Source organism: Saimiri boliviensis, chromosome 11 (genome assembly GCF_048565385.1).
Source record: "Saimiri boliviensis isolate mSaiBol1 chromosome 11, mSaiBol1.pri, whole genome shotgun sequence".
Lineage (NCBI taxonomy): Eukaryota > Metazoa > Chordata > Mammalia > Primates > Cebidae > Saimiri > Saimiri boliviensis.
Genome location: NC_133459.1, coordinates 47,258,517 through 47,284,306, shown reverse-complemented (window position 1 = coordinate 47,284,306; position 25,790 = coordinate 47,258,517). Strand labels below are relative to the sequence as shown.

The window sequence follows — 25,790 nt, the reverse complement described above, 5'->3', positions numbered from 1 at the left end:
AGGAAAAATGTGAAATCAGCTTTCATTGATGTTTCATTCAGATTGTAGGAGCCAGACATGGTGAAAGCACAGAAACACAAAGAGGAAGATGAGACTTAGAGGGACAGAATATTGTCCTTGGTACACCTGTTGCCTCTCGTCTCTCTGAAGGAGTTCTCTTCTCTAATGTCTGCCTTTCAGACATGCACTCATTCAACAAGTGTTTGTTTAGGGTTTCTCATGTGGGAGGCTAGGCATAAGGATGCAACAATAAAGAAAACAGATGTGGTCATTTCTCTCATGGAGCTTTGATCTACAGGTGGAGATAGACCATAATAGAATACACATATAATTACATACTATGACACACTCCATCAAAAAAAATATAAGAAGCCATGAAAGTGTATAACGAGGACTGGAGCTAGTCTATGGAGGGGAATGGGAGGAGTGTGTCAGGGAGGACTTTCCTGAAGTGACATTTCACCTGAAAAATTACAGAATGAGTTAATTTAATAAAGGGAACCAGAGGCAACTTCTCAAACTAGTTGGCCCCTAAATGAAATTCATAATTTCAAGAAGCAAGTTACATTTTTTCAAGGTAGGTCAATCTTTTCATTTCTTTTTCAAAACAAATTCAAATATTGTTTCTTTGTGATGATTTTTTTCTATTAATAAGTTTCTTTTCATCTTTAACCACTGGGAATTCATTCGATTTTTGTAGCTTATGCAGAGTGTATACTATACAACTAGTAAAATGCTGGGATTCAGATCATCTGTTTAACCAGCGATTTCCATGTGTGGCCCACATGAGTTCATAAGATAGCTGAGATCTGAATGGTTGAATTTGACTGTGGTTTGCCCCAACTGAACTTCAATCCAACATGCACATCCACAAGGGTTCAGAATGCTATAAACACTTCTATACTTTACGTTTTATATAAATGCATGGAAGGTTTTACTTCTCTTTAAAAAAATACTCAACAAAGTCAGTTTGAAAGAATGAATGGCCCCAAACACAGTATTTCAGAAGTATTTGCTGCAGGTTTGGGCAAGCCCTCTGGCCTCAGAGGCTCTTGAACACTTGAAATCAGAGAGCTTCTTTAGTGACTTGACCCGTGACCATAAAGTTTTATTAAAAGGGATAGCATTTGGAGGGAATCATTCTAGGATGCTTGTTGGATAATCATCAGCATTGTTCAGTTTCTTATACTCAATTCGATTCCGTAAAAATACATTGGATACCCCTACTCTATATCAGAATGAGGGTATGGATTCTCATGATTATAGCTATAATAATTATGATTATAACAGTAACAGCAACAATCATTTACTGAGAGAATTTACCAAAGTGTCAGGCACTGTGCCAAGCATTATATCTAGATTATCTCATTTAATCCTCATAACATCTCTGTGAAGTGGAATTAATATTCCTATGAAGAAAGTGATGCTTGAAGAGATTAAGAAACTTACCCAAGGCCACAACATAAGAATAGACCTTTGGACCCGAGTCTGAGATTAAATATACTGTTTTCTTTTTACATTGGCATGTCATTTTTCAGATGAAAAGATCATAACTCATAGATGCTAAGTGACTAAGTGACTTGCTGAAGGTTTCATAGACATTTTGGAGCCCTGTATATATTTCCTGAAAATAATATTTATAACTTTTTGAGAATTTCCTGTGTGCTTGGCATGTTACCTTAAGATCTTCTAACTCAGAGGTGCTCAACTTTGTCTCATGTTAGAATACTCTGGGATTTAAAAAAAAAAAAAAAAAAAATCAATACCTAGGCCCCATCCCAGAACAATTGAATCGGGATCTCAGGGAATAAAACCTAAGAATGAAATATTTTTTAATTCCCAAGGTGATCCTAATACACAGAGAAGGTGAAAAATTCCTGGCCCAAGTCTCACAACACCTTCACAGCTGAGAAACTGAGGGTCATGGAGATGAACTGTCTTGCCTAAAGTTACAGCAAAGATGTAACAAAGCCAGGTTTTAACTACTGGTCTGATTCCCAAGCCCATATTTCTTTGGCCCTTCAATCTGTCATCTACATGACAAGTTTACATTCCTTCTAAGTCTCACCTGGATAAGGTATCCAGGTGATGTTCATTAGCCTTTAAGCCTATGCTCAACAAGCAATTTATTTCTTTCCTTCTTTCTCCCTCTGCATTGCTGTTCTCTTCCCCTGCCCCAAATCCTCCAAGCAGACTCAATCAGACTTCATGATCAGGGTGCACATGAATGAGCTAGGTTGATGCTCCTGCTTTAGGATGTCACTACCCAGCTCAGGATAATGCCCACCTCAGACCTCCCAGTAGCTCCGTATCCTCCTGGCCATGTATCAACATTCCTTGCTTGAATCAACCAGAGCAGACAGTGGCCCTCAGCTTGCAGCACAGAAAATTACTTTTCTGGGCAAAATAGAAAAATAAAGAAATGTAAAATGTGGTAAAGACTACATGGGAGCATCTTAAATGCATATTAAGTGAAAAAAGCCAATCTGAAAAGGCTACATAGTATATGATTCCAACTATATGACATTCTGGAAAAGGTAAAAGTATGGATACAGTAAAAAGATCAGTGGTTGCCAGGGTTGGAGCTGCTGGGTGGGCTAAATAGGTGGAAAGCAGAGGATTTTTAGGGCAATGAAGTTAGTCTGTATGATACTATAATGGCGGATACATGTCATTATACTTTAGTCCTAAACCATAAAATGTACAACACCAAGAATGAACTTAAATGTAAACTATAAACTTTGGGTGAGGATGACGTGTCAATGCAGGCTCATCAGTGGTAACAAATGTATCACTCTGGTGGGGGATGTTGGTATTAGAGAGGTTGTATCTATGTTGTGGATAGGAGGTATGAAGGCAATTTCTGTACTTGCCTCTTAATTTTACTGTGAACCTAAAACTATGATTTAAAAAGTCTTTTTAAAATGTAAAAAGCAGAGACTTGAAGAGTTAAATCAAACATCACAGGAGAAAAACAAAGGCAAAATCATGAAAAAAATGTAGTCAACCATTAGCAGAGAGGTTGAAAAGACACGCTCCATTTGCCTTAAAAATTTACAAAACCCAGGTCTCCTTAAAAATAGTTTTGCAAAGTACATTAAGAATTCCATGCAGTAATATGAAACATAAGTCCCATTGCTGCCACTGAACATGCTTCAGCTGGCTAAACCGAAGGAGCTTGACATTAACCCAAGGCTCTGCAAAACTCAACAAGAGAGTGCAATGGAGACGCAGTTGCAAAGCTGCCCCAGATGTGTACATTTTCCGCTCCATTAAAATGACTTGGATGAGAGGCAAAGTACATTTGGCCCACGGAAAAAGAGAGTCAGGGGAGGGGTAAGACAGGACAGTCAGCCTCTCCACAGGCCTCTGTCCCCCCAGACTTTTGTTCCCTCCAATCCTTCCCCACAAGGCTTCTAGAGCAAACTGTCTAAAATTCAAATATAACCACAAGCCTTCCAGGGCTCCCCAGAGCCAAACGGCTTTGCCATTGTTCTCCATTTTTTCAACTCTGCCATGGATTTAGTAACACCCACTTCAAGGATTTGGTGTGAAGTAACTGAGATCACGTATACACAGTACCTAGAATGCACGATTTATAAGCTTTAGAGGAAAAGTAGCTATTACAATTATCATCACTGAAACCAGGTCATATGAGGAGAGACAGGTGAAGGAAACGAAGATGTTTGTGCAGAAGACAAACAAGGAGCTGGGAAACAGGATTCCAAATTGTACCATGTCTGAAGGGCAGGTGTGAGAGTCTTGGTGAACCTAGTATGGCTGCTACAAGGTTAAAGATTCTACTTCAGTGCAAGTAAGAAAGACCTTTCTAACATTTGATAATGTCTAAAAGTTAAGGGGAGGTAGTAAGCTTCCTGGCATTAGAATTGTATTAAAGGTGTTCTATATGCCCATTTTTTGGCAGAAATATTGAAGAAGGGATTCAACAATGATTTGGTTAAACTTGAAGTTTTTAATTGCCTCTTTAAGTCTGAAATCTGTACTTAAACTGTCTTTGCTCACCAGTCAATAAGTCATCAACATCTTGAGTTTCTGGTATGTATAAAGCCCAGGGCTATGGTTTCCAAGTCAAAGTACTCTTACTCAGGTTTCGGTAGGGTGGAAGAGGCACAGCATGGCACATAGTAGGTTTTCCATTAATCTGTATCCATAGACTGAATGTGTGAGTCACACAGGACGCAGAAACTGACGTCTTTCTGGTGCTGTTCGAGGGTATCTCTTTGAGCATCCCGTGCCAGTTGTGACTACTCCAGAATCTATTCTGTGGATCTATGAAAAACGCATTTGAGTCTGTGTTTACTCTGTCAGCATCCATGTCCACTGTCTGTTCTTTTCTTCTTTCTGGGTTCTCAGAAAATGAAACTGCCTCCTTATAAGAATGATTTACTCTGACATGGGTAGGGAATTTGTTTGAACCTGAGGATGAGGTTTATATATATTTAATATGTTCATGAATGTGTCTGTCTTACAAGGGGTAGAATCAGTGTTCTGCCCTCCAGTCACTGGGAACGGGAAAGGCAGAGTTGGGATTCAGTTTTAACTCTTAAAAAGAGGAACTGGCTGCGCAGAAGCTCTTTAGTTTAATTAGATCCTATTTGTCAATTTTGGCTTTTGTTGCCATTGTTTTTGGCGTTTTAGTCATGAAGTCTTTGCCCAAGCCTATGTTCTGAATGATATTGTCTAGGTTTTGTTCTAGGGTTCTTATGGTTTTAGGTCTTACATTTAAGTCTTTAATCCATCTTGAGTTAATTTTTGTATAAGGTGTTAGAAAGGGGTCCAGTTTCAGTTTTCTGCATATGGCTAGCCAGTTTTCCCAACACCATTTATTGTATAGGGAATCCTTTCCCCATTGCTTGTTTTTGTGTTGTTTGTCAAAGATAAGATGGTTGTAGATGTGTGGCCTTATTTCTGAGACCTCTGTTCTGTTCCATTGGTCTATATATCTGTTTTGGTACCAGTACCATGCTGTTTTGGTTACTGTAGCCTTGTACTATAGTTTGAAGTCAGGTACTCTGATGCCTCCAGCTTTGTTTTTTTGTTTGTTTGTTTGTTTTTGTTTGTTTGTTTGTTGCTTAGGATTGTCTTGGCTATACGGGCTCTGTTTTGGTTCCAATTAAATTTAGAGTAGTTTTTTCTAATTCTGTGAAGAAAGTCAATGGTAGCTTGATGCAGATAGCATTGAATCTATAAATTACTTTGGGCAGCATGGCCATTTTCACGATATTGATTCTTCCTATCCAAGAGCATGGAATGTTTTTTTCCATGTGTTTGTGTCCTATTTTCACTCCTAAGTGGGAGTTGAACAATGAGAACACACGGACACAGGGAGGGGAACATCACACACCAGGGCTTGTTGGGGAGGGGTGGGAGGAGACTAGGGGAGGGATAGCATTAGAAGAGATACCTAATGTCGATGATGGGTGCCGCAAACCCCCATGGACATGTATACCTATATAACAAACCTGCACGTTCTCTACGTGTATCCCAGAACTTAAAATATAATAATAATAAAAAAAGAGGAACAGGCTTTCAAGAAAAAACATGCAAGAGGTTTGTTATTCATGCTCTCCTTATGTCCTTCTTTTATACATTTGTTTTATAAACATTTACTCCCCAGCCCTGTGCTAGGTACCTGGGATGCTGAAGTTACCTTTGTCTCCCCTCAAAGAGCTCTTATTCTAGTGAGGGAAGATAAAACTGCTGGGACAAAACATTGTAGTAGAAGGAGATGGGCTATGCTTGAGAAGTGTGGGTGGCTGGGGAAGCTTCACAAAGGTGATGACATTTGAGCTGATTTTCGGGGTAAGTTGAGGTCACCATGCACTCAGGAAGGAAGAACTTCCCAGGATGAAGACAGAGCAAGCACAGAAGCTCGAGATTTGCTAAAACATGCTATCTTGGGAAATGTCTGGGGTCTGGAGTGTACTGTGTCTGAGAAGGTAGTAGGAGATGAGACAGGTAATGTTTTGGGGTCACCCCCATTTAGATGCAGAGAGGAGGTTGGCCATAGGCTACATGAAATTATTTTGGGAACACAAAGTCCCGGAGCTTCCAGGACTTTGGTTAAATAATGACCAGCTCTGCATGATCCATCTTGTGTATTATCAGAAGTCTTGCTGCACATTACTTCCCCTTGACCACCATAGGAATGTATTCTTAAAATAAAAACTCATTGAAGATCAGTCCAAAGAAATCATAATCATGAAAGTAAATGTGCTGGAACAACTCAGAGTGGCTCCTCTTTTTTTCACAAGCATGCGGGGCAGGATAAGACCAACAGCTGCGAACAAGTGGTGGTAATTTTTGGCTGGTACCACATAACCAGTGGGTTGGTTAAAAAAAAAATTGTACTGACCTACACATTTGGATGTGAGAGCTCTATGTTGATGGGATCCTCTTATATAATGTACTCCCTGTATCACAGTGAAATAAATATGTGCTTCATTGTTAGTGCAGCTGATGTGAAATGTGCACATAGTGCTTTGATTTTATAATGTTTAATGTTTTCTGATTATAAAGTAATAAAACATTGTGGAAAACTGTTATACATGCACACACACACAATTAATACAAGGAAAAACAAAATCATCTGCCACTACTAAGAAACTTAGAAAATCATTATGAATATCTTGGTGCACTTACTTTGTTTTTTCTTACAGCTAAAGTTTATTAAAATGGATTTTAAAAATATATAACATTTAATTGAGTCCAACACCTCCACTAAGCATTCCTCTATGAGAATGCTTTTCTCATCCTACTGCCATTACTTGCTTATACTCCTTTAATATTCCTAGACTAGATTATAAGGGTTGTGGGGATGGGAAAGATGTTATTCTTACAGTTACCTAATTTTGGCACTGGAACCCAAAACTGAGATTCAAGTTCTGGTACACTGACTTTGCAAGTCCCAGGAATCCAGGTGTTTATCTTTTCATCTCTACCACTAGCACCTGGCCCAGGGTCTGGCAGATGGTGTAAACTCAGTGAATATTGGTTTGCTTTGAATAAACGAATGAATGAAACGGATGGATGGATGGATGGATGGGCGAATGTGGGTTTTTATTTATCCTTCTTTGCCCAAAATTCATTAATTCCCTGCCAAGTGCCAGGTCTGGCTAGGCAACAGAAATATGACTAGCTATATGTGATACGAAACCACTCCCTCAGAGGCGTCTCTGTGAAGGTGTTGACCTCCTCTGATGTGGGATAGGGTTCCTATGAGTACAGAGCCCTTTGCTGGTGCTCATGGCTTGTCTGGGGGAACCCAAGACCCCTCCAGGCTCTCTTTGGCAAGAGACAGAGCAAAGAGCATGGAGTACTATTTCTGTACTCCTCAAAGTGCTCCAGAAGTGACTAGCCTTGGGCCTGTCTTCCCCAGGGCGCCCCTCCACTACCTCTGGGATTCCAACTTGTCCCAGCTCAGTGGTAGGCGTCCTGTGGAGAGGATACCTCAATGGAGAAAGACTGTAGAGGATAGGGGCGCCACTGCTCCCTCAGATGAGAGCAGCTCTTGACAAACCTTCCACCACCCCAGCCAGCTGGCACAACTGGAAATCCCAGATAAGCCCCGGTTCTGGTCAGAACTGGTTTGGCAGCTCTGGGAGAATTTTTCTATCTGACTGACCCTTCTCACTGCAGGAGCTGGCATTTTTGCAAAACAAAACAAAACAAAACAAACAAACAAACAAAAAGAAGGGAAGCAAAGAAAAGGCAGGGCCCAACTAAGGAGTTGGGAAAGAGGGGGTGGTGGAGGGCGCAGGTAGAGTGGCTAAATTTAATACACTCCAAACTTCTGCTGGCTTCCAAGTTTACACTTTGAGATTCAAACAAGATTGCCTCCACCACCATCCCGCATTCATTCTCTCACACACTTCTCTCCTTGGCAATGCAGTTTTGTTGCAATGCAATTTGGCAGCGCGATCATTGAAGCAATATAATCCTGCTCGCAGCGCACCTTTTAATTAATGCATTTTTTTCCTGCAATGCTCTTGTTGTTGTTGTTGTTATTATTATTATTATTATTATTATTGCAACTGAATCTCTGAGCCCTTTTCCCTCCCCATTCTAATCGCGCTCCGGCTGTGATTGCTCGGGTCTGACTTTGCAAGTGGCAGTGCGCTTCCAAACCCCCCTCATCCGCCTCTCGTCCTCCTTTCCCCCCTCCCTCTCTTTTCCGCGCCCAGGCGAGAGCAGCCGATTGGCAGAGCGGTGCTTTCAGGAACAATAACAGTGGGGGGAGCCTGAGTCCCGGGGAGCCGCCCCCTCCCCCCCCAGCACCGCAGAGTGGCTCGAGCCCCCCGCCGGCTCCCCACCTCCGTGCCCGCCCCGCGGGCTGAGCGGCCCGACCGGGGCCCGCCCCCGGCGCCCATCATGTACGCCTTTGTGCGGTTCCTGGAGGACAACGTCTGCTACGCGCTGCCCGTGTCGTGCGTGCGCGACTTCAGCCCCCGCTCGCGGCTGGATTTTGACAACCAGAAGGTGTACGCCGTGTACCGGGGCCCGGAGGAACTGGGCGCCGGGCCCGAGAGCCCCCCGCCCGCCCCCCACGACTGGGGCGCGCTGTTGCTCCACAAGGCCCAGATCCTGGCGCTGGCAGGTGAGCGAGCGGGTGGGGAGGGACGGTGGGATCCGGGCGGGGGCTGGGACTCCGGGAGGGGCCGGGGGGCCCGGACGGAGGGGCCGGGGGAGCCACAACTTGGTCCTTCCTGCCGCCTCCTCCCGTCCTCTGGGCTTTTCATTTGGGAACGGGGTGTCTGTTAGAGGCCAGGCCAGTTAAAAAGACCGGATGGTCCCCTTTGTCTTCCCCGCTTCCCCGGCGCTCCCGCGCTGTCAGTCTGTCTTCATCTCTTCGTCTGTGTCTGTCCTCCTCTTTCTGATTCTTTGTGTTTTCTTCGCTCCTTCACTTTCCCTTTTTCTCCTACTGGTTTGTACTGTCATTTCTCTCTCTCACCTTCTCTTTACCTCTCTCCCAGTTCCTTCCCTCTCTGTTCTTTTCTGTCTCTTTAAGTTTCTCAAGCTGTTGGTCTCTCTCCCGTTAAGGCTGTTGGCACCTCCTTGGAGTGAGGAGCAAGAAGGATATTGTCAGATATTCTGAGAGTCCCTCCTCACAGAGGGAAGCTATGACATCCTTGTCCCATCTGAGCCAACATTGGACCAGGATGAGGAGGCCTTGAACCTCAGTGCACTGGGCACCACACTACACTCTCCTGCCCCTCCCTGGCCAGGTGGCAGAAGTAAGGAGGTAGAGGCCCCAAGGCATTCCTCAGCCTCCGCTCTCCTTTCTGAATTTCCCAGAAGGCTCCCTGAGTGAGAGAGCTGAGGGCCAGGAGAGAGTTTCTGGGTCATAATAACTCCAGACCTCTCATCTCTGCTCTGCCAGGACCTGGAGAGATGGGCTAAGGCAGCTGGTCTCACCTCCATTTGATAGACAAGGGTACTGAGGTTTAGTGGGTGATAGGGCAAGAAACCAGCCCTTTATCTTCGTATGTTCCAGTTCTTCCTGCCCTGCTGAGATATCTTTTCCTTTGTAAAGAGAAGACAGCTGGCCCTCTTTCCCAGCTAGTTCCAGGAAGTTTGAGTCTAGACAAGCAAGGAAGAGGGAAGTATCATCTCTGTCTTGGGGAGCAACCTTTTTAGCTGCTGCTGGTAAGGAGAATGAACCTTAAAGTGGGCAAATAGTCACCCTGCCCTCCACCAGAAGGAACACCAAGGGTTAGAAACTGAATGAAGATGTTAGTATTTTGTAATTCTGAGACCTTCTCTATTTTTTTCAAGTTTATTTGCTTCCTCACATTTAGCCTAAAAGATGAACCCAACATTCTCTCAATCCATAGTGACTTGCCCAGGGTCTCATGGCAAGTTAGTTCAGTCTCATGACTCTGGTTCCTTTCCACCACCTCACGTTGTCTCTGGAAAATAGGTTTGCAGAGTTGAAGAATGGAAGAACTGGAAAGTGACCAGCAGCACTGGGACCCTTTTTGACAGGCTCTGTCCATACCACCTCCCTGAGAAGCCCTGGCACATCTACTGCCAGACACCTAGGGCCAGAGAAACTGAGTGAGAGGAAGCAGGTTTTAGAAAACGGAACCGTTCATAGCTGATTAGGTTTTATTTTGTTTGCTTGCTTGCCTTTAATTACCTGAGGGAATGGATTAGGAATTTATTTCCCAAGAGGATAGGCTTGAGGAAGTTATAACTAGGTTGTAACCTTAGCTTCCCTTTTGCTAAAAGAAAAAGCATGCATGCATGCTTCTTGATGATTGCATTGTACTCCTAGATCTGGAAGGGTCCTAGGAGAGTAGAAGTGGTGTGTGTGTCAAAGAGAGTCAGTGTGTCTTAGTGTGTAATGGGTTTATTCATCTACTCATTCATTCAGCAAACATACATATACCCTGTGCTTGACTCTTCAGCTACTGCAGAGAGGCCACTTAGGCAGATGGCATCTCCCACCAACCTCATGAATTTCGAACCTGTAGACTGTTCATTCTACAAGTTAGAATGTTGATAAATCTGTGAGGTTATTTTAAAAACGAAACAACCCAGGTATTATCTGGAAACTGGCAGAGTAGCTTCAAAGAAGTGTACCAGTTTGAATGAGTTGGAAAACACTTTCCTTTACCTCTCTTCAGTTTCTATCTTGGGAGGTGAAAGGGGAATAAAAGACAGTTTGAAGTTGACCAAACCACATTTTGCATTTCAGTCTCCTGGGTAATTTTTACATTGGAGCCACTGCCCTGGATAGAGACCTGACTAAAAGGTCAGGGTGTTGGGGAATTCATTTATCCCGGAATAACTCTGATGTGTCTTCAAACCCCTTCTTGACTTAAACTTAGTGGCTCTGAGAATTGCTTGCAGTGACTTCAAAGAGCTCATCTGGCTTCTTCTATATGTAAATACCACTGTGCTGTGGCACCAGGTGTGAGGAGGAAACCTCTCAAGTGGGAAGCAGAGGTGGCCTTATGTTTGTGGATTAGCTATTAATTGATTAATTAATCTCTCTGACACCAATAGAATGGTTTCAGAGGTAGTTTCAGCATAACTTTCTGGCTTTTGGTGAGAAGTACATTGGTATACTGAGTGTTGGCCCAACCCATCCCAGAGCTGTCTTGAAGTATACTTCTTATATTCAGGAAATGTCAAAGCTGACTGCTGTGGGATTTTACATTTTACTACCCATAGTAGTTGGTGTATACCACTACTTATCAAATTATAGTCCCATTCAAGGAAAAACAAAAAAAAAAACCTTCTTTGCTGACAGTCTTGCTATGTGCTTGTGTATTATCTCCATTGGTCTTCTAAGTGACATTTTGATAGGTATTGCTGTGGTTAATATTTCCATTTCATAGATGAAGACACCAAAGCTCAGAGACTTGCCTACAGCCACACAGCTAATAAATGGCAAGGCTGGAATTGGAATACAGGTCTTCCGGTGCCAGGCCCCCACTTGGCAGTCCCCTTTGTAAAGTAGCTGATGTTCCCAACAGCTACAGAGCATGATTTGGAAGGAGTGAAAGGAAATGGAAAAACTATCCATGAAGCTTACAGCTCAAGGCAAGTTTTCAAGCCAAAGTATAATTTTAGTTTCTGAGTTTTCAAGCCCATTCTGCTCTTTCTCCATTACCAACTCCCTCTTACAGAGCACACATAGCTGTCCTCCTCCCTGCCTATCTCTTCAGTTGGTATTTGCTTGAATAAATCTTCACCAAGGCTATTCCTCTTGGAGGGTCCACAGAACTCAAGTTTGACTTACCTTTGACCTGTGGTCTCTCCTTACTCTCATTTATTTGCCAAGCAGGTTGTGAAAGTGAGAACTACTCATTTGGAGAGCTCACCATCATGTAACTGCAATCCAGCCTGCTACTGGGGCTCATAGTATTGAATTTTATGTTTTTTAGGGGGCCCAAACTGGTTTCTCTGTGCCTAGAGTCCTAAAATTCTAAGTTGTTCTGCCTAGGCATCTGTGCTCTGTTACTGTTGTTTGAGTGTGCTAAATTTTTTTGTTGTCAGATGTCTCCTTACTGAATGCCAGGCCCAGTGCTGTATTAAGTGAAATATACCAATGCGCTTATGCATCTCAGGTACTGTGATTGAAATGATATCAAGACCAAGGGTTGGCAGGCATTGACTTTTCATGTTCTGCTATGTAGGATTTCTGTGGGGGAGGGAGTGATGAAAAATGAGTATCATCCGCAGGGAGTATATAATTTGGGGGCCTCAAAGTAAGTGTTAAATAAAGGTAGAAACCAGGCACTGGGGGAGCACAGAAAATGGACCAATTCAAGGTGGGCTTTGCAGTTTAAGTTTTTCCTTCTCCAGCTCCACCATCACTGCCTGCATTCATGCCTGCATCCGCTCTTACTTATCTAAACCAGTGAAGCAGTCTTCTAATTGATTACCCTGTCTCCAATCTCTTTTCCCAGCTGCTTTTAGAATAATCTTCTAAAACATAGTCTTAGTTGACTGCTCTCATTAGAACCTTCTGTAGCTCCCTATTGCCTACTGAATGAAGTTTTGGTTTCTTAACCTGGCATTCATAGCCCTCCTTAGACCAGCTCTATCCCCAGCTCCACCTTCCTTCTCCAGCCTCAGTCTCTCTTCCCCTTTCCCTGAGACCTGTGCTACTTCTTACTCTTCTGTGAACACACCCTCTTGCACTCCTTTGAGCCAACCAGGATGGATTAATCATTGTCTGATATGGGGCCTCTGCCCACAAAAAACTCACCTTCTAGTGGGGAAGATAGACATGTGACAGAAGTTTGTGGTCCAGCCCCCTCATCCTGTGATAAAGGAGTGGACAAAGGGCATTGGGAGCACCTTGCCTCAGTGGCATTCCCTATTCCTCCCTCTGCCCCCAAGAGAGACTCTCTCTCCCCAGAACTCTCTTTTCACTTTGCTTTTGCCTTGCTTAGGGATTGTAGCATTTTATATCTTGTTTTTATTAGTCATGAATGTGCCTCTCTTCCTGCCTGACAGGAAGCTCCTCTAGGACAGGGGGCTGGCTTCCTTGTGCCTGCATCCATAGTCTACACTGATATGCCCGTGTTTAACTCTTGAACTTTGGGAAGGCAGGTGCATTTTTGTGGTTGAGGAGAGGGAAGTCAGGGAGATAAGAACCTCTGCAGCAGCAACTTGTTTTTCAGAACAGAAACCTGCAGTGGGATTTTAAGGTTTCATTCAACTTTGTTCATCTGGAAAAAGTCAGCATTCTTTATATCACTCCCTCAACTAGCTAGAAGAAACCCCACACTTAGGGGAAACAGCTTCCAAAGCCACGTTCTTATTGCTTTGGTAATTTTAGCTCATTCAGGGCTCAGGTCCCAGCTTGGCATTGTTAGTCCAAATAGATCATTTGCTCCAGAAATGCTTTGGAACTTCTACAAAGTTAGCAGTGAAGCAGGGGACCAGCCGATTTCATATGCAAAGATTGTTGCATGTCATCAGTGGGAAACTGCCAACAAAAGGATTTATTTTCTTTAAAAAAAAGTGAGTGAAAACTTTTAATTTAGGTTTTGACATGTTTTGCTGATATACATTGGAGCAAAGATTGGAACTTGCCTGCTGTCATCTGTTGCAGATTCTACTGGAATGTTAACCATTGAGGGTTCAGTCTAATGTGATTTCTCATGCTCAACAACCACATATTTGTTACAACTAAATAGTGTGTGCTACAGAGTGCTTCAGAGTTATGGTTCACAAACTGAAAGAAAAAAATTGTCCCAGGCTAGTTGCTTTTTATGTGGCTTTGTTATTCAAGAGCATACTAGCTTTTATTTTAAAAGCATACCCAGTGGAGTTCAGATTGGGGTCTTTGACACTAAGACCAATTCTCTTTCTAGTGTGCCTACCTGCTTTGTCTTATAAGCTCCTTAGGGACAGAAGTTGTATGTACTTTTCCTACCAGAAGAACATTCGTAATCTGGAGAGGTTTTCTTTGGTTGAATTAAGTTCTACAAGTGTTGAGTTATACTGATGGTCAGCCTTATACTCCAGGGAGATGCAGGAAGAGGAATAGGCATTGTTTTTGCCTACCAAATATATGATAAATACCCACCCAGTTCCAGGTTCAGTGTACATATTCTACATCCTTGTGAGATAGAGTTTTTTGTTTTACCTAAGAAAAGAGACCTGTTCAAACAGTTGTTTAGTGAACACTGTAGGTGCCAGGCAGTGGGCTAAGTCTTCTTACATGGACTGGACTTGCGGATAAATATGAGTCAGTTCAGTCCAAAGTTCTGAAACTTAAACTAAGGTGGTGGTGGTCATGGTGAATCTGAGATGTTTTAAGGAAGGAGAATTCATGGGATTTGGTAACTGACTGGTTGTTATGATGCATGTGGTGATGATGATGTGATCTGGGCCTCCCTGTCTCAAGGAGAACACTACAAGTATAGCTGGTTGAAAGGGGAAATGATGAGTTTAGCTTTAGACCTGTTGAATCTTAAGGGCCCATGGAACATCTGGGTGGATACGTTAGTAGAGCAAATAGGCATATGGTCTGAGGTTCCGAAGAGCATTCCAGGCCAAAGATCCCAATCTGGAAGTCATGAACGATGGGTGGTTTGAAGTTACAGTGGGAGAGAGTGCAGAGTGAGAGAAGTGTGCAAGGGCAGAACATCAGCTTTTAAAGGCACGTTTAAACAAGAGCCGGAAAAAAGGTGACTGGGAAAGAACAGCTTCCCAGTCTAACAGATGGACTTAGAATCAGGGAATAACCAGCAGAGATAGGTGCCCTGTAAACCAAATCGGAAGAGAGGTCTTTGGATCCTAGAACTAGGCTTGTTTTGGTTTCTTTTAACTACGTAGCAGCTACCTTTTCCTTTGCACTCACTGGTCAGACATAGGATAGGACAGCTAAATATATAAGCAGGAAAAGAAAAGATTTGCATGGGATGATATTTTGGTAGTTTTCATCTTCTGAGTTTTACACCACAGAGGAAGGATCAGACTTGTTCCCAAAAGCAGAGTTGGGGTCAGAGAATGGAATTCGCAGGCATTGGTGGGGACAATGTAACAGTAGAGAGAGCACAGAAATAATGGAAAGGGCTTCCAGCATGGTGCTGAGCTCCCTGTCACTGAAGGTGGCAAGGAGGTCGGGGATACTTTGGAATGGAGTCCTGCCCTGTGGGAAAGTTTGGTTAGATAACTTCTGGATCATTTCCTTAACTACGGAAAAGGAAATTTTAGCTGAAAGAGGACAAGCTTTGAAGTTACGTAGTCTGGGTTCAGATTATGACTCTGCTTCTTAGAAGCTGTGTGACCTTGGGGAGATTACTTCATTTCTCTGAGTTCCAGGTGCTCATCTATAGCATGGAGACAGTAATTGCCTACTGTGTTGTTAGCAAGATAATATGGAAAAGTGCCTAGTATATAGTAGATGCTCATTAAACATAGACAGCTCTTAGGAACTGCAGTGGACTCATAGGTGCTGAGAGACGAACAGTGACTTGCTTAGTTGCAGGTATTACCCATTGTGGAAATGAGTGACTTAGAGGAACGAGCACATGTAAGGAGCATACAAGTTTAAAATTTAACTTGTGTGTGCATTTTAAATTCTCCTGGGACTTGATCTAAGCAGGAAAGGCTTACTATTAATATTTTCCTCCACGTTTTCTTTCTCTGTGACCCTGTGCTGGGGGGCATATGTTGCGCTGGCAACAGCAGCCCTGGTGAAGCACACGGAGGCAGCTAGACAAATGACCCCATAGAATGAACTTCCTGGTTTCGTCTGTACCCGGTCCTGTGCCAAGGCCAGTGAGGTGGTACGTGTGAGAGCAAGGAGCTCTACTGAAACCTGGCCAGCAATTTCTTCTCTCCCTGCTTAGATGGCCTCAATGGAGCATTTCTTCAAACATGCCCACCTGGAGGAATCTTCCAGCTCATCTACTGTTACCCTACATGGCACAGCTGAGAAAGAGACCTGAAAGTCCCTGTGGCTGGCCAGCAGTCACACAGCTAGATGGATCTGTTTAGGTTCTCTGGCATACTCTTCATGTTTTACAGAAAAAATCAGCAGAGAGGACTAATGGCCCAACAAGTTAATGAGAGAGCCAGGCCTTGATTTGGTGTTTCCTGATGTCTTTCTACTGCGTCACAGCAGGGAACTTTTATTTTTCTTTCTTTCTTTCTTTCTTCTTGTAGCCTTGGCTGGGTACAATCCTCGAAACTTGAGAATTTTGTCTGCCTTGGATTTTATAAAAACAAACATCATCGGCCGGAGAATGCAATGTGCTTGTATTTTCTGTGACATATCTGTTTTTAGTTTTAGTGCAAACATAAAACTTCACAGGATTTTTGTATAGATGAAAAACTTGAGATTTATATAGAGATATTTATAAGACCTTTATAAAGCATTTTATGTGTAGCTTTTCAGAATTTCATCCTGGCTAACAAACTCTTACCAAATTAGGCTCTCTGATGCTGGTTTATTTTAATTTTCCAGCCTGATTGTATGTCAAATGGAAGTTAAGACAGAGTTTAGTTTCTCCCATTTTAATAATACTGTAAATTCCTCAGGGGCAAATTTACTTTTGAAGACAGACTTGCAATTTGGTTTCCTGTCACCCGTTTGCGTTTTCTAAAACACCATTTGCCTATCACCACCATGCTTCCTTTATTCCCAGTAGTAAGTTTGATGGAATGTTTCTCCTCCCTCCTCAGATTAATAATACCAAGTTCTGCTATATTATTGAGTATTTTTATTGAATTTTTTGATAAGCCTTATAGTTCAGGAGTTTGGCATCAGGTCATATTTATATAGTGCTTACTTCAATTTGGGAATTCATCACAGTATTCTCTTAGGGTCAGAGAATGGAATTCCGTAGGCAGGATCTTGGGAGAAAGGCAGGCACTTTAGGAAGTTATACTGGCACGCTCATCATTTTATATGTTGTGCCTTTTAGTCCACTTGAGGAAGTTATAGCAACTTCATCATTTTTCTCTTGTTCCTGAAGGATTAATTAGGTGATAGGAACAGGGCCTGGGTATTAAACAGACTTGATTTGAAATGCTGGCTCTGCCATTTGTGTCTTAGAAAAGCCACCTTGCTTCTTTGAGCCTCAGTTTCTGCTTCAGTAGAATTATTGTAGGGATTAAATATAGTCAGTTTGTAAGGATTGTTGCCAATGGCCTGGTTCATAATAGGTGCCCACTCAGTATTTGTCGAATGGATGAATGCAATTAGCTGACATTGTGTAGCTAGAAAGGAGGAGGAAAAGGGTAATGCCCAAATCTTTGGTGGTTTTCTTGCCCTGGACATAAAAGAGTCCAGAAGTCATGATTGGTGATGATTTTCTCTTCAGAAGCCTCTTTATGTCTTAGAACATATAAACAAATAAATGCACATTTATTTTTGTTTAAGAGCACTTGCACAAACTGGCTGAGTAGAGAGCTTTCTTCATCCTTCCTAGCCAACTGTTGTTTTTTTCTGTGGTTTCTTGGAATTCAAAGTCAGAAGCATATCCCAAAGTCACATTAAAATGCCACATGATCCACACCACCATTCACCTACATTCATGTGACCAATCAAGAATTATAGCTTCTTGTCACCCTGTGTTCTGTCTCCTCCCCATATCTCATTCATCTTGCTTGCCACTGTCACATTAATCTTCCTAAAACATCTCTGTTATCATGTCTCAGTCTGTGTCAGATACCTGCTGTGGTTCTCTTCGCCATGAGTCAAAAGCCAAACAGGTAATACACAAGGGTAGCGTAATAGCTGCTATTTATTGAACGATATGACAAGAAAGGCACTGTGCTTGGTGCTTTTATATGCACTATCTCTTTGGAAAACAGTGTATTATCCCCACTTCTTTACTGCTAATGAAACCGAGTCTCGGACAGGTTCGCTAGCTTGCCCAAGTTCCCACAGTTAGTATGTAGCAAAGCCAGAATTCCAAATCAAGACCACCTGATTCAGAAGACTGCACTGTTTTGCTAGATATTAGGCCTCCCTCTCCCAACTGTTCCTTCCATTTGTTATGATGACTGAATGTTCAGTAATCTATGGATATGAGGTATCTATACCTTCAACTCAGGATTAGGGTTCGGAAGGCGTAGAGATCAGATATTTGTCCTGCATAAGCCAGTGTCTCTCAGGAAGTCTGACTTTGCATTTTGGTTGGGTTCTTGTCATATCTGGGTTGTAAGGACCATAACCACAAGGACTACTTAGCATAGTGCTGAAACCAAAGCAGGAGCTTAGTAAATGTTCACTGCCTGCAGAAAAGAATGAGCAGAGGCCTTGGGTCTTCCTGAACCCTCACCCTGGGAGCATGGGTCCAGGAAGAGACTGATAAGTATTAGGATGGAGCCAGGAGGTGGTTAACTCTCAGAGGAGCCTCAAAATCCCCTTGGCCAAGCATCAAGGCAGCCAGGATCCAGGTCAGGAGGCATGTGAGTCAAGGTGCTATCTGCTTCTGTCCCTTTCTTGAACTCATTCCTGAGGCTTCAGAGCTTCCTGGACTGCTCGGCCTACCTTTGCAAATAACCCATTCAAGCCCTGAGGGTTGGCCACAACCTGTTTCCGTTGTGCCTGGTGATGGTTATGCTTTCTGGAGACTTACAGAGGACAGAGGAAGTGGTGTGGCAAGAAAGCAGGAATAAAGTGGTCTTCTGCTTTGAGCTTAAGCTGGGGAATTTGGATGTCCTCAACTGGGGTATCATTCCCTTGTTCATTCAGTATTTATTCTGGCTCTGCCATGTTCTGGAATGTGTTTAAAGGGGTTAAAGTATAGGCTTAGGAGGCACGTAGATCTGTAGCACATCTTGACTCTGTACCTTCCCAGCTGTGTGACTTTGGGAAGAGAGATTTATTTATTTGAGCCTCATTTCTTCTTTTTTGGGAAAAAAAAGAAATGTGGCTTATAATACCTACTTGCAGTGTTGTGAGGTATGATAATTTATATGAAGTTCTTTATAGAGGTATCTGACGTGCAGTAAACATTCCACAAGTGGTCACTTAATTTTGTATTGAAGTATATTTCATTTGATGTGAATTTCACCATTTTAACCATTTTAAAATGTGTGCAAGTAAGTGTTTTTTTAGTGTATTCACAATGTTCTATAACCATCACCACTGCTTAATTCCAGAACATTTTTATAACGCAAAAAGAAAAGAAATCCGTGTTACCCACTGAGCAGTCACTCTTTATTGCCTTTTTCCCCTACTCTTGGTAACAACTGAACTACTTTTTGTCTCTATGGGTTTACCCATTCTGGTCATTTCATATAAATGAAATCAGTACATGGCCTTTGTGTCTGGCTTCTTTCGCTTTGCATATTTTCAAGATTCATCCATGTTGTAGCATGAGTCAGTACATCATTTCTTTTTGCAGTTGAATAATACTCTGTTGTATGGGGATACCACATTTTGTTATCCATTCATAAGTTGATAGACAGTTGGGGTTTCTTCTGCCTTTTGGCTGTTAATGAATAATGCTGCTATGAACATTCATATGTGAGTTTTTGTTTGGGTATATGTTTTCATTTGTCTGGCATATATACCTAGGATTGGAATTGCTGGGGTATGGTAATTAGCTTTCTGAGGAACTGCCATACTGTTCTCCACTGTGGCTGCCCATTCTACATTCCGCAACAAGCATATGTGAGAGTTCCAATATCTTTACATTCTTTATGACGCTTGTTATTTTCCTTTTATTTTTGATTAGAGCCATCCTAATGAGTATAATGTGGTATCTCATTGTAGTTTGGATTTGCATTTCCCTAATGACTGATAATATTGAGCTCCTTTCATATGCTTATTGGCATAGCCTCTTTTTATTATTCTTTCATTAAACATTTTTGTTTGATGAGTCTCTATTGTGTGGATAGTTCTATGATATGGGCCCTGCCCTGAGGTTACTCATATGCCAGTGGGTAAGATCTTTAAGCAGATAATTGCGAATACTAAGATAATAGACTACAAAGAAGGTTTGTAGGATGTGTAGATGTGTAAGGCATCTTTGAGGAGGAGGAAGGAGATGAGTGGAGACTAAGCAGAGTTTGTCAAGCACACAAGGAAGGAGAAGGGCATTCTAATTAGGTGAAGAGCTTAGAGCCTTGGGTATAGCTTGTGGGGGGATGAGACCTCCTGTCATCAGATGTGGAGTGTCACCCGTCTCAGGCAGCTAAGCAGGTCTCTACCTCCAGAAGAAAGCCTGCCCCAAGCCAGCAGAAGCCAGCAGGCAATCCTTGCTGAGCTCGTCATCCACTGTTCCTTTGTCTGCACAGGGCTCTGTTGTTTTCAAGGAACATTTACTGAGCTGATTTGATCCTCACTTGAGGTAGATTCTGTATCTCCATTTCTACAGAGAAAAGTGATGCCCAGTGAGGTAGCAGCTTTCCTGACATCTCACACCTACAAAGTAACAGAACTGGACTTGGAATCCAGGTTTTCTGACTCCTACTTTATTCCACATCTGTACACAGAGCCTTATCTCTTCTCAACTTGGCATTCAAGGCCACTTATTCTCTAGTTTCAACTACCTTTTCTTCCCTTCTCACCTCTCCCTCCTGCCTGTAACTGAACTATCTTTTATAACTATTTCAGTCTAAATATTTCCCAGCCTTCCCCTTTTGGCTTCTATTCTTTACCCTCCTTTTGCAGTCTAGATTCTTACCATCCTTTAAATGGCTCTCCTTTTATGAGCACCAACTGTTGAAGTACCATTCATTCACTCTGCTCAAGTTTTTAACACACAAAATTGGTCACCTTCACAATGTTCTGGCAATGTGAGTAGGAATTATTTACTTCAATTTATAGATGAGGAAGTGGTCTCAGAGAAGTAAATTAACTTACTCAAGATCACCTAGCAGGTAAGGAGTCTTGCTCAAATGCCACCTCCTTTCAAAAGCCTTCCAGGGTTATACTGACCGAAGTGATCTGCCTTGCTTCTAAAATCCTTTAGCAGTCACTTCTCCCTTATTCAAATTCAGCATTTGAGATCTTGGGTTATCTTTTCTTGTGTTTTTATCTTATATCCCCAACTGGATATTTGTTCATCTGTGTCCCCGGGGCCCAGTTTAGATCCCACAGAGTAACTTCTCAGTAAATGTTAAGCCGAGGCATAGAAGGCAAAGCTCTGGACCTGGATTATATGGTCTGAGTTCTCCTACACTCATGTTATGACACTAACTTCTATGACCTTGCACAACAGTGAGCTCTCCAGGATGGGGGCCCTGTTCATCCTGCCCCTCCTTTATTCCTGGGCCTGAGAGTTGCATGGATGGCTGCACAGACTTCACTGTTCAGAACCTCATTTTTCTCATCTGCATTTTGAAAGGTAGAATTGGATGATCTGAGGATCATTTTCCATCCAGATGTTAACCTAGTTTTGTGAGTCCGAACGATTGCTTTTCTCCACACCAATGTGATCTTGAGCTACAGAGTTTCAGCCCAGGGAGGCATAGCATAGCTTCTCATTTTAGTTTGGTGGCCGCATGTCAAACTTTGCCCTTGACCTTGTCAAACTGAAGAGTAGCCCAGGAGCTTGGCCCCAACACATTCAGAAATCCTAATACCACCCTCTCATCCTCTCTCCTTCTCTCTTTTGTCTGTTTTACACACACACACACACACACACACACACACACACCCCATTGGAAGATAATTTCATCTGAAGTACTTTCTTTAGGTTTTACATTTTAACAGCCTTTTGACTTAGAAGTCAACAATGATTTGTAGGAGGGAAAGTGTTGCTCTTTTAGAAAAACCAGAGTCCCTATTGTTGTTCATGCCTAACCCATTGGATGTATTTTATAGGCACAAAGAGTGCAAGAAAGAGCCATTGTCGTGAAAATAGAAACCCAAGGATTGCTCCTCTGCTCAGTGGAAAAGGCCATTTTCATCAGTAGGGGCTTGTGAACAAAGACCACCTCTTTTTTTTTTTTTCTGGGCAGTTCATTTATCATCCTTACCCTACTTAAATCATTTCTTTGGCTTTCTTTTTTTTTTTTTTTGAATTAAATCTCTATTCACTTTATGCTTAGGAGAAGAAAATGATTTAGAACACGTTGATAGGACCAATTAAATTGTGCCATCCATTGAATGCCCAATGTGTAGCAGGCACTGTTCAGTGAGTTGCATGACTTATTACTGTCATCCTCACAACCTCCATTATGAGGAAAGACCTGAGCTCAGAGAGATTAAGGCCCTTATCCACCTCATCCCGTCATAGGAAAGCTGAGGTTCACACTTAAGACTCTGATACTGAACTCCGACCTCTGACCAGCTGGGCCCTCATCCCTAAGATCATTTGGGAAGATTCAGCATTTGAGTACATTTTGGAATAGTTATGTGCTTATAAGCTGCCTTCTCAGCTTTACTAACAAGTCGTGAGGAGAGAAGCCTGGCCTGGGAACAGTGTAAGAGCATGTTTAACACATGCAAATGCAAATACACACACACACACACACACACACACACACACACACACACACCCTTCGGAGATTGGATTTAACTAATTACCTGGCCATATGCTACATCCAACATTGGGCAACATGCTACAGAATGCATTTAGGCTATAGCAGCTGGGAACCTTGGAGGTCTATGAGAAACCGCAGTCTCTAAAGTGTCAGTTTAAGCCCTGCACACAAAGTATTTTACTACAAGGAGACAGTTTCAGAGAAGATTCGGATTTTTACCTCTGGAGCTCTCTTGTTTAAACTTTTATTTTTGGACATGTCCAATGAGAGACAAGTCTGAAAAGTCCAGCTTGAAATCTGTGCAGAAAAAAACAAAAAACAGATTATCTGGGGTTGAGCTTAAAGAATGAGAAAATGAGGAGAAATAATATCCTTCTGTATTTGTGTAGTGCTTTACATTTAGCAGGTGTTGTGAGCACATGTAAGCAGTGGGCGAGGTGCCAGAGGCCTCTTTCCCACTCCTGGTTCTTCTCTTCCTCAGACTCATGTGGTGGGCAAGCCTCTTCCATCCTCTGGGTTTGAATTTCCTTGTGTAACATGAGAGAGTTGGACGACTTGTACACTGAGGTCCCTCACACTCAGTCATGCTGAGATTCAATACCAGTAAAAAGGGAATAAATGCTCTTCTTCCCCCATCTGCCTTACCTCAGCCTGCCTTGTGTCAGGGCTGTGGAGATATCCCTTCCCTTCTACACAGGCCTTGTATCCTATCAGCTATAATCCCTCTCATGCCTATTGGTACTTGAACTGACAGAAACCCTCCAAGTTCTCCTGGGAAGACACTTGGCTTAGTAAGATCTCAGTTGAGTTGAGGGATTCATCTGCCATTTTAGTTTAGACCAGATAGCAATCTAAGGGCTGTTCCAATTCAAGAATTTAGAATTCCATAAAAGGGTACCTTTTAGGATATACTTGAAAAACCCCTAAGCAGATTCACTGAGTGCTGTTTCAACACTTTGTATGGCAGTGCTTTTAGCAAACACCCTTGATCCTCGAGTTTGATCTGCACTAGGATCCCTGCATGCAAGAGGGAGCCAGCCTTGAGTTTGTTTACTTCTCCTTTTTGACTGGTCTGGCCTCAATTAGTTTCTAGCATTTGAGGTTTTGGGCATTTTGAACTCATAATGATTCATTTTAACTCATGATGAACCTTGTTCTCTTGATATGCATTTTAGAAGACAAATCTGACCTTGAAAACAGTGTGATGCAGAAGAAAATAAAAATCCCCAAACTTTCTCTTAATCATGTAGAAGAAGATGGAGAGGTTAAAGATTATGGGGAAGAAGATGTACAGCTTAGACACATCAAGGTAACAAAATCTTTTCTTTCTTTGGAAGCATGTGGGAGAATTTTCAGATATCTCATAGCTAAAGAATTTCAGTCTGGCTTCCTCTCCCCATGTAAATGTCCCCTGGTATCACAAGCCATGATTTTTTTCAGGGTAGGGGAAGCATGGGACAACTAGTGTGTATTTGCCTTCCTGGCCAGCTTTCCAGAGAGCCCCGATTCATGCTGTGCCACTAAGCACAGTCCTGTTTGCATAGTGTGTGCAGTGTGATCACTGTTGGAGGTTTGGAACGATGTGTTTCTCCTTGGCCCACAGCTCTGGAGAGGTCACTGCTGAGCTCCAAGAACATTACGCAGCTGTTCTTGGGCAGAAGTTTAGAGCCAGTCACTATCAGATTGCCCCCAAACAGCTAGGCTGGACTCATTGGGAAGTACACAAAGTTCACAGAAGGGATTTGTGAGACCCTGGGTTAGATGAAAATGCATGAGGTTGCATTTTCTTGCTCTGTGCCCCAGTTGATCTCCTCCAGCCTTCACTTTGGAAACTGCTGAAAATCTTGTTTGGCAAGCTAGCTGTTTTTTTCTGTGCAGTAGATACCTGAGAGGAAGGGAGAAGGAGGATAAGGAAATGGGCTGTCTTCTGCATTGACCATGGTCTGATTTTGGACACAAGGTTGAGGATGTTCCCAAGGAACGTAGTTGAGTTCAGTTCACAGCATTCACTGTACTCCTGCTATGGGCCTGGCCCCGTGCTGGTACCTGGAGCCGTTAGCCAGACAGGGTCTCTGCCTCCAGGGTTCTCACATTATAGTGACACAGACATATCGTAGTGATCACTTTAGACAAATGATAGATTCATCTGCACTAGTAGCACCTTATCCCAGCAGATAAAAGGACTTAAGATTTTGTCATGTAACACAGTATGAGAGTCATGGTTCCATTGGGCTGGGTTTTGTTTGGTTTTCTTAAATTTCCTGAAACGTTGTGAGAAGTGCCTGGAATCTCATGTCCTCAGTTGTCTGCACTTCCTACCAGTGCCCCAGTCAGGAAAGCTCCTAACCCTTCCGCCCTGAGTGAAGAATTCAGTTAGTTGATCCTGTAACTCTCACTGCCCCTCAGTGGAAGCTATGACTACTTGAGCTAGATTTTCCTCAAGCACAGGAACCACAAGCCCTGGGGGATCGTAGATCATTCTCTTGTAAATGAACTGTCCTCTCTCTATCCTCTCTCTATCCTCTGTCTTGCTGAGGGAGAGGCTGGCAGATGGCGGGAAAGGAGACTTGTGCTGGAAATGAGATTCCAAATTCTGGTTTTGGCTCTGTCTGTATCTCACCATGTGACCCTAAGTGTAGTCCTTCCCCTCGCTGACCCTCAGCGTTCTCATCAATAACGTGAGGGAGTTAAACCAAAAGTACCCTTCAATGCTAGAATTCTTTGAACTTTTCAGTTGAGTAAACATTTTTCAAGCGCCTACTGAGAGCCAGTTCTAAGTGAGTAGGCAGAGGAGAAACAGAAAATAAGACATGTTTTCTGCCCTAGGTTAGAGAAGATTAGAGTTTTTAACACCCTTTCCATCTAAAGCTTTCTTTATGGAAAGTTTGCACAGTGAATTGCCTTTAGGGGAGGAATTTTATGTTTTTGTTGTTGAAGAAATTTGTGACTCCTCTGGGACCACTTGGCCTGACCTAATTTCTCCTTGATGCTCCACAAATAAATATTGCGCACCCTCATGAGCAAGTCACTGCCTAGGCATTGTGGGTGGGCTGGGGTCTGGGGTGTTGGGAAGGGCGGTCATGGCATACGCATCCAAGAGGCAGAGTGGTTAAAAGGAAAAAGTGCAGGCCTGGGAAACCCGTGTCCTGGTTCTGCCACTGGCTGACTATGGCTTTGGGCAAGCCCCTTCCCCACGCGGAACCTCTGTTTCCCCATTTGTAAAATGAAGGGCTTTGACTAAGTGTTTGCACAGGTTTCTCCAAGCACTGATGTTCTGTGATTCTGTGATTTTAGGATTGTCTGGGGAAATATTGAGCTGCAGTCCAAGAAAGTCCCAGCTGCCCTTGCCT

At 42.8% G+C, this 25,790-nt stretch overlaps 1 protein-coding gene across 9 annotated transcripts in view; it reads left to right on the top strand.

Moving 5' to 3' along the window:
* The window catches only part of LOC101050152 (AGBL carboxypeptidase 4), a 1,418,805-nt gene that overhangs the window by 1,126,936 nt on the left and 266,079 nt on the right, over positions 1 to 25,790 (top strand). For 2 of the 9 annotated variants that reach the window (XM_074380786.1, XM_074380785.1), the window contains exons 1-2: positions 5,420 to 8,617; positions 23,616 to 23,749. The exons of 5 other annotated variants lie outside the window; for them this stretch is intronic. In XM_074380786.1, coding sequence (XP_074236887.1) covers positions 8,392 to 8,617; positions 23,616 to 23,749 — 360 coding nt within the window. In that variant the 5' untranslated portion in view covers positions 5,420 to 8,391. Of the gene's footprint in view, positions 1 to 5,419; positions 8,618 to 23,615; positions 23,750 to 25,790 lie in introns of those variants that run through there. 2 more of the 9 variants (XM_003921580.4, XM_074380791.1) reach the window with 2 other exon arrangements.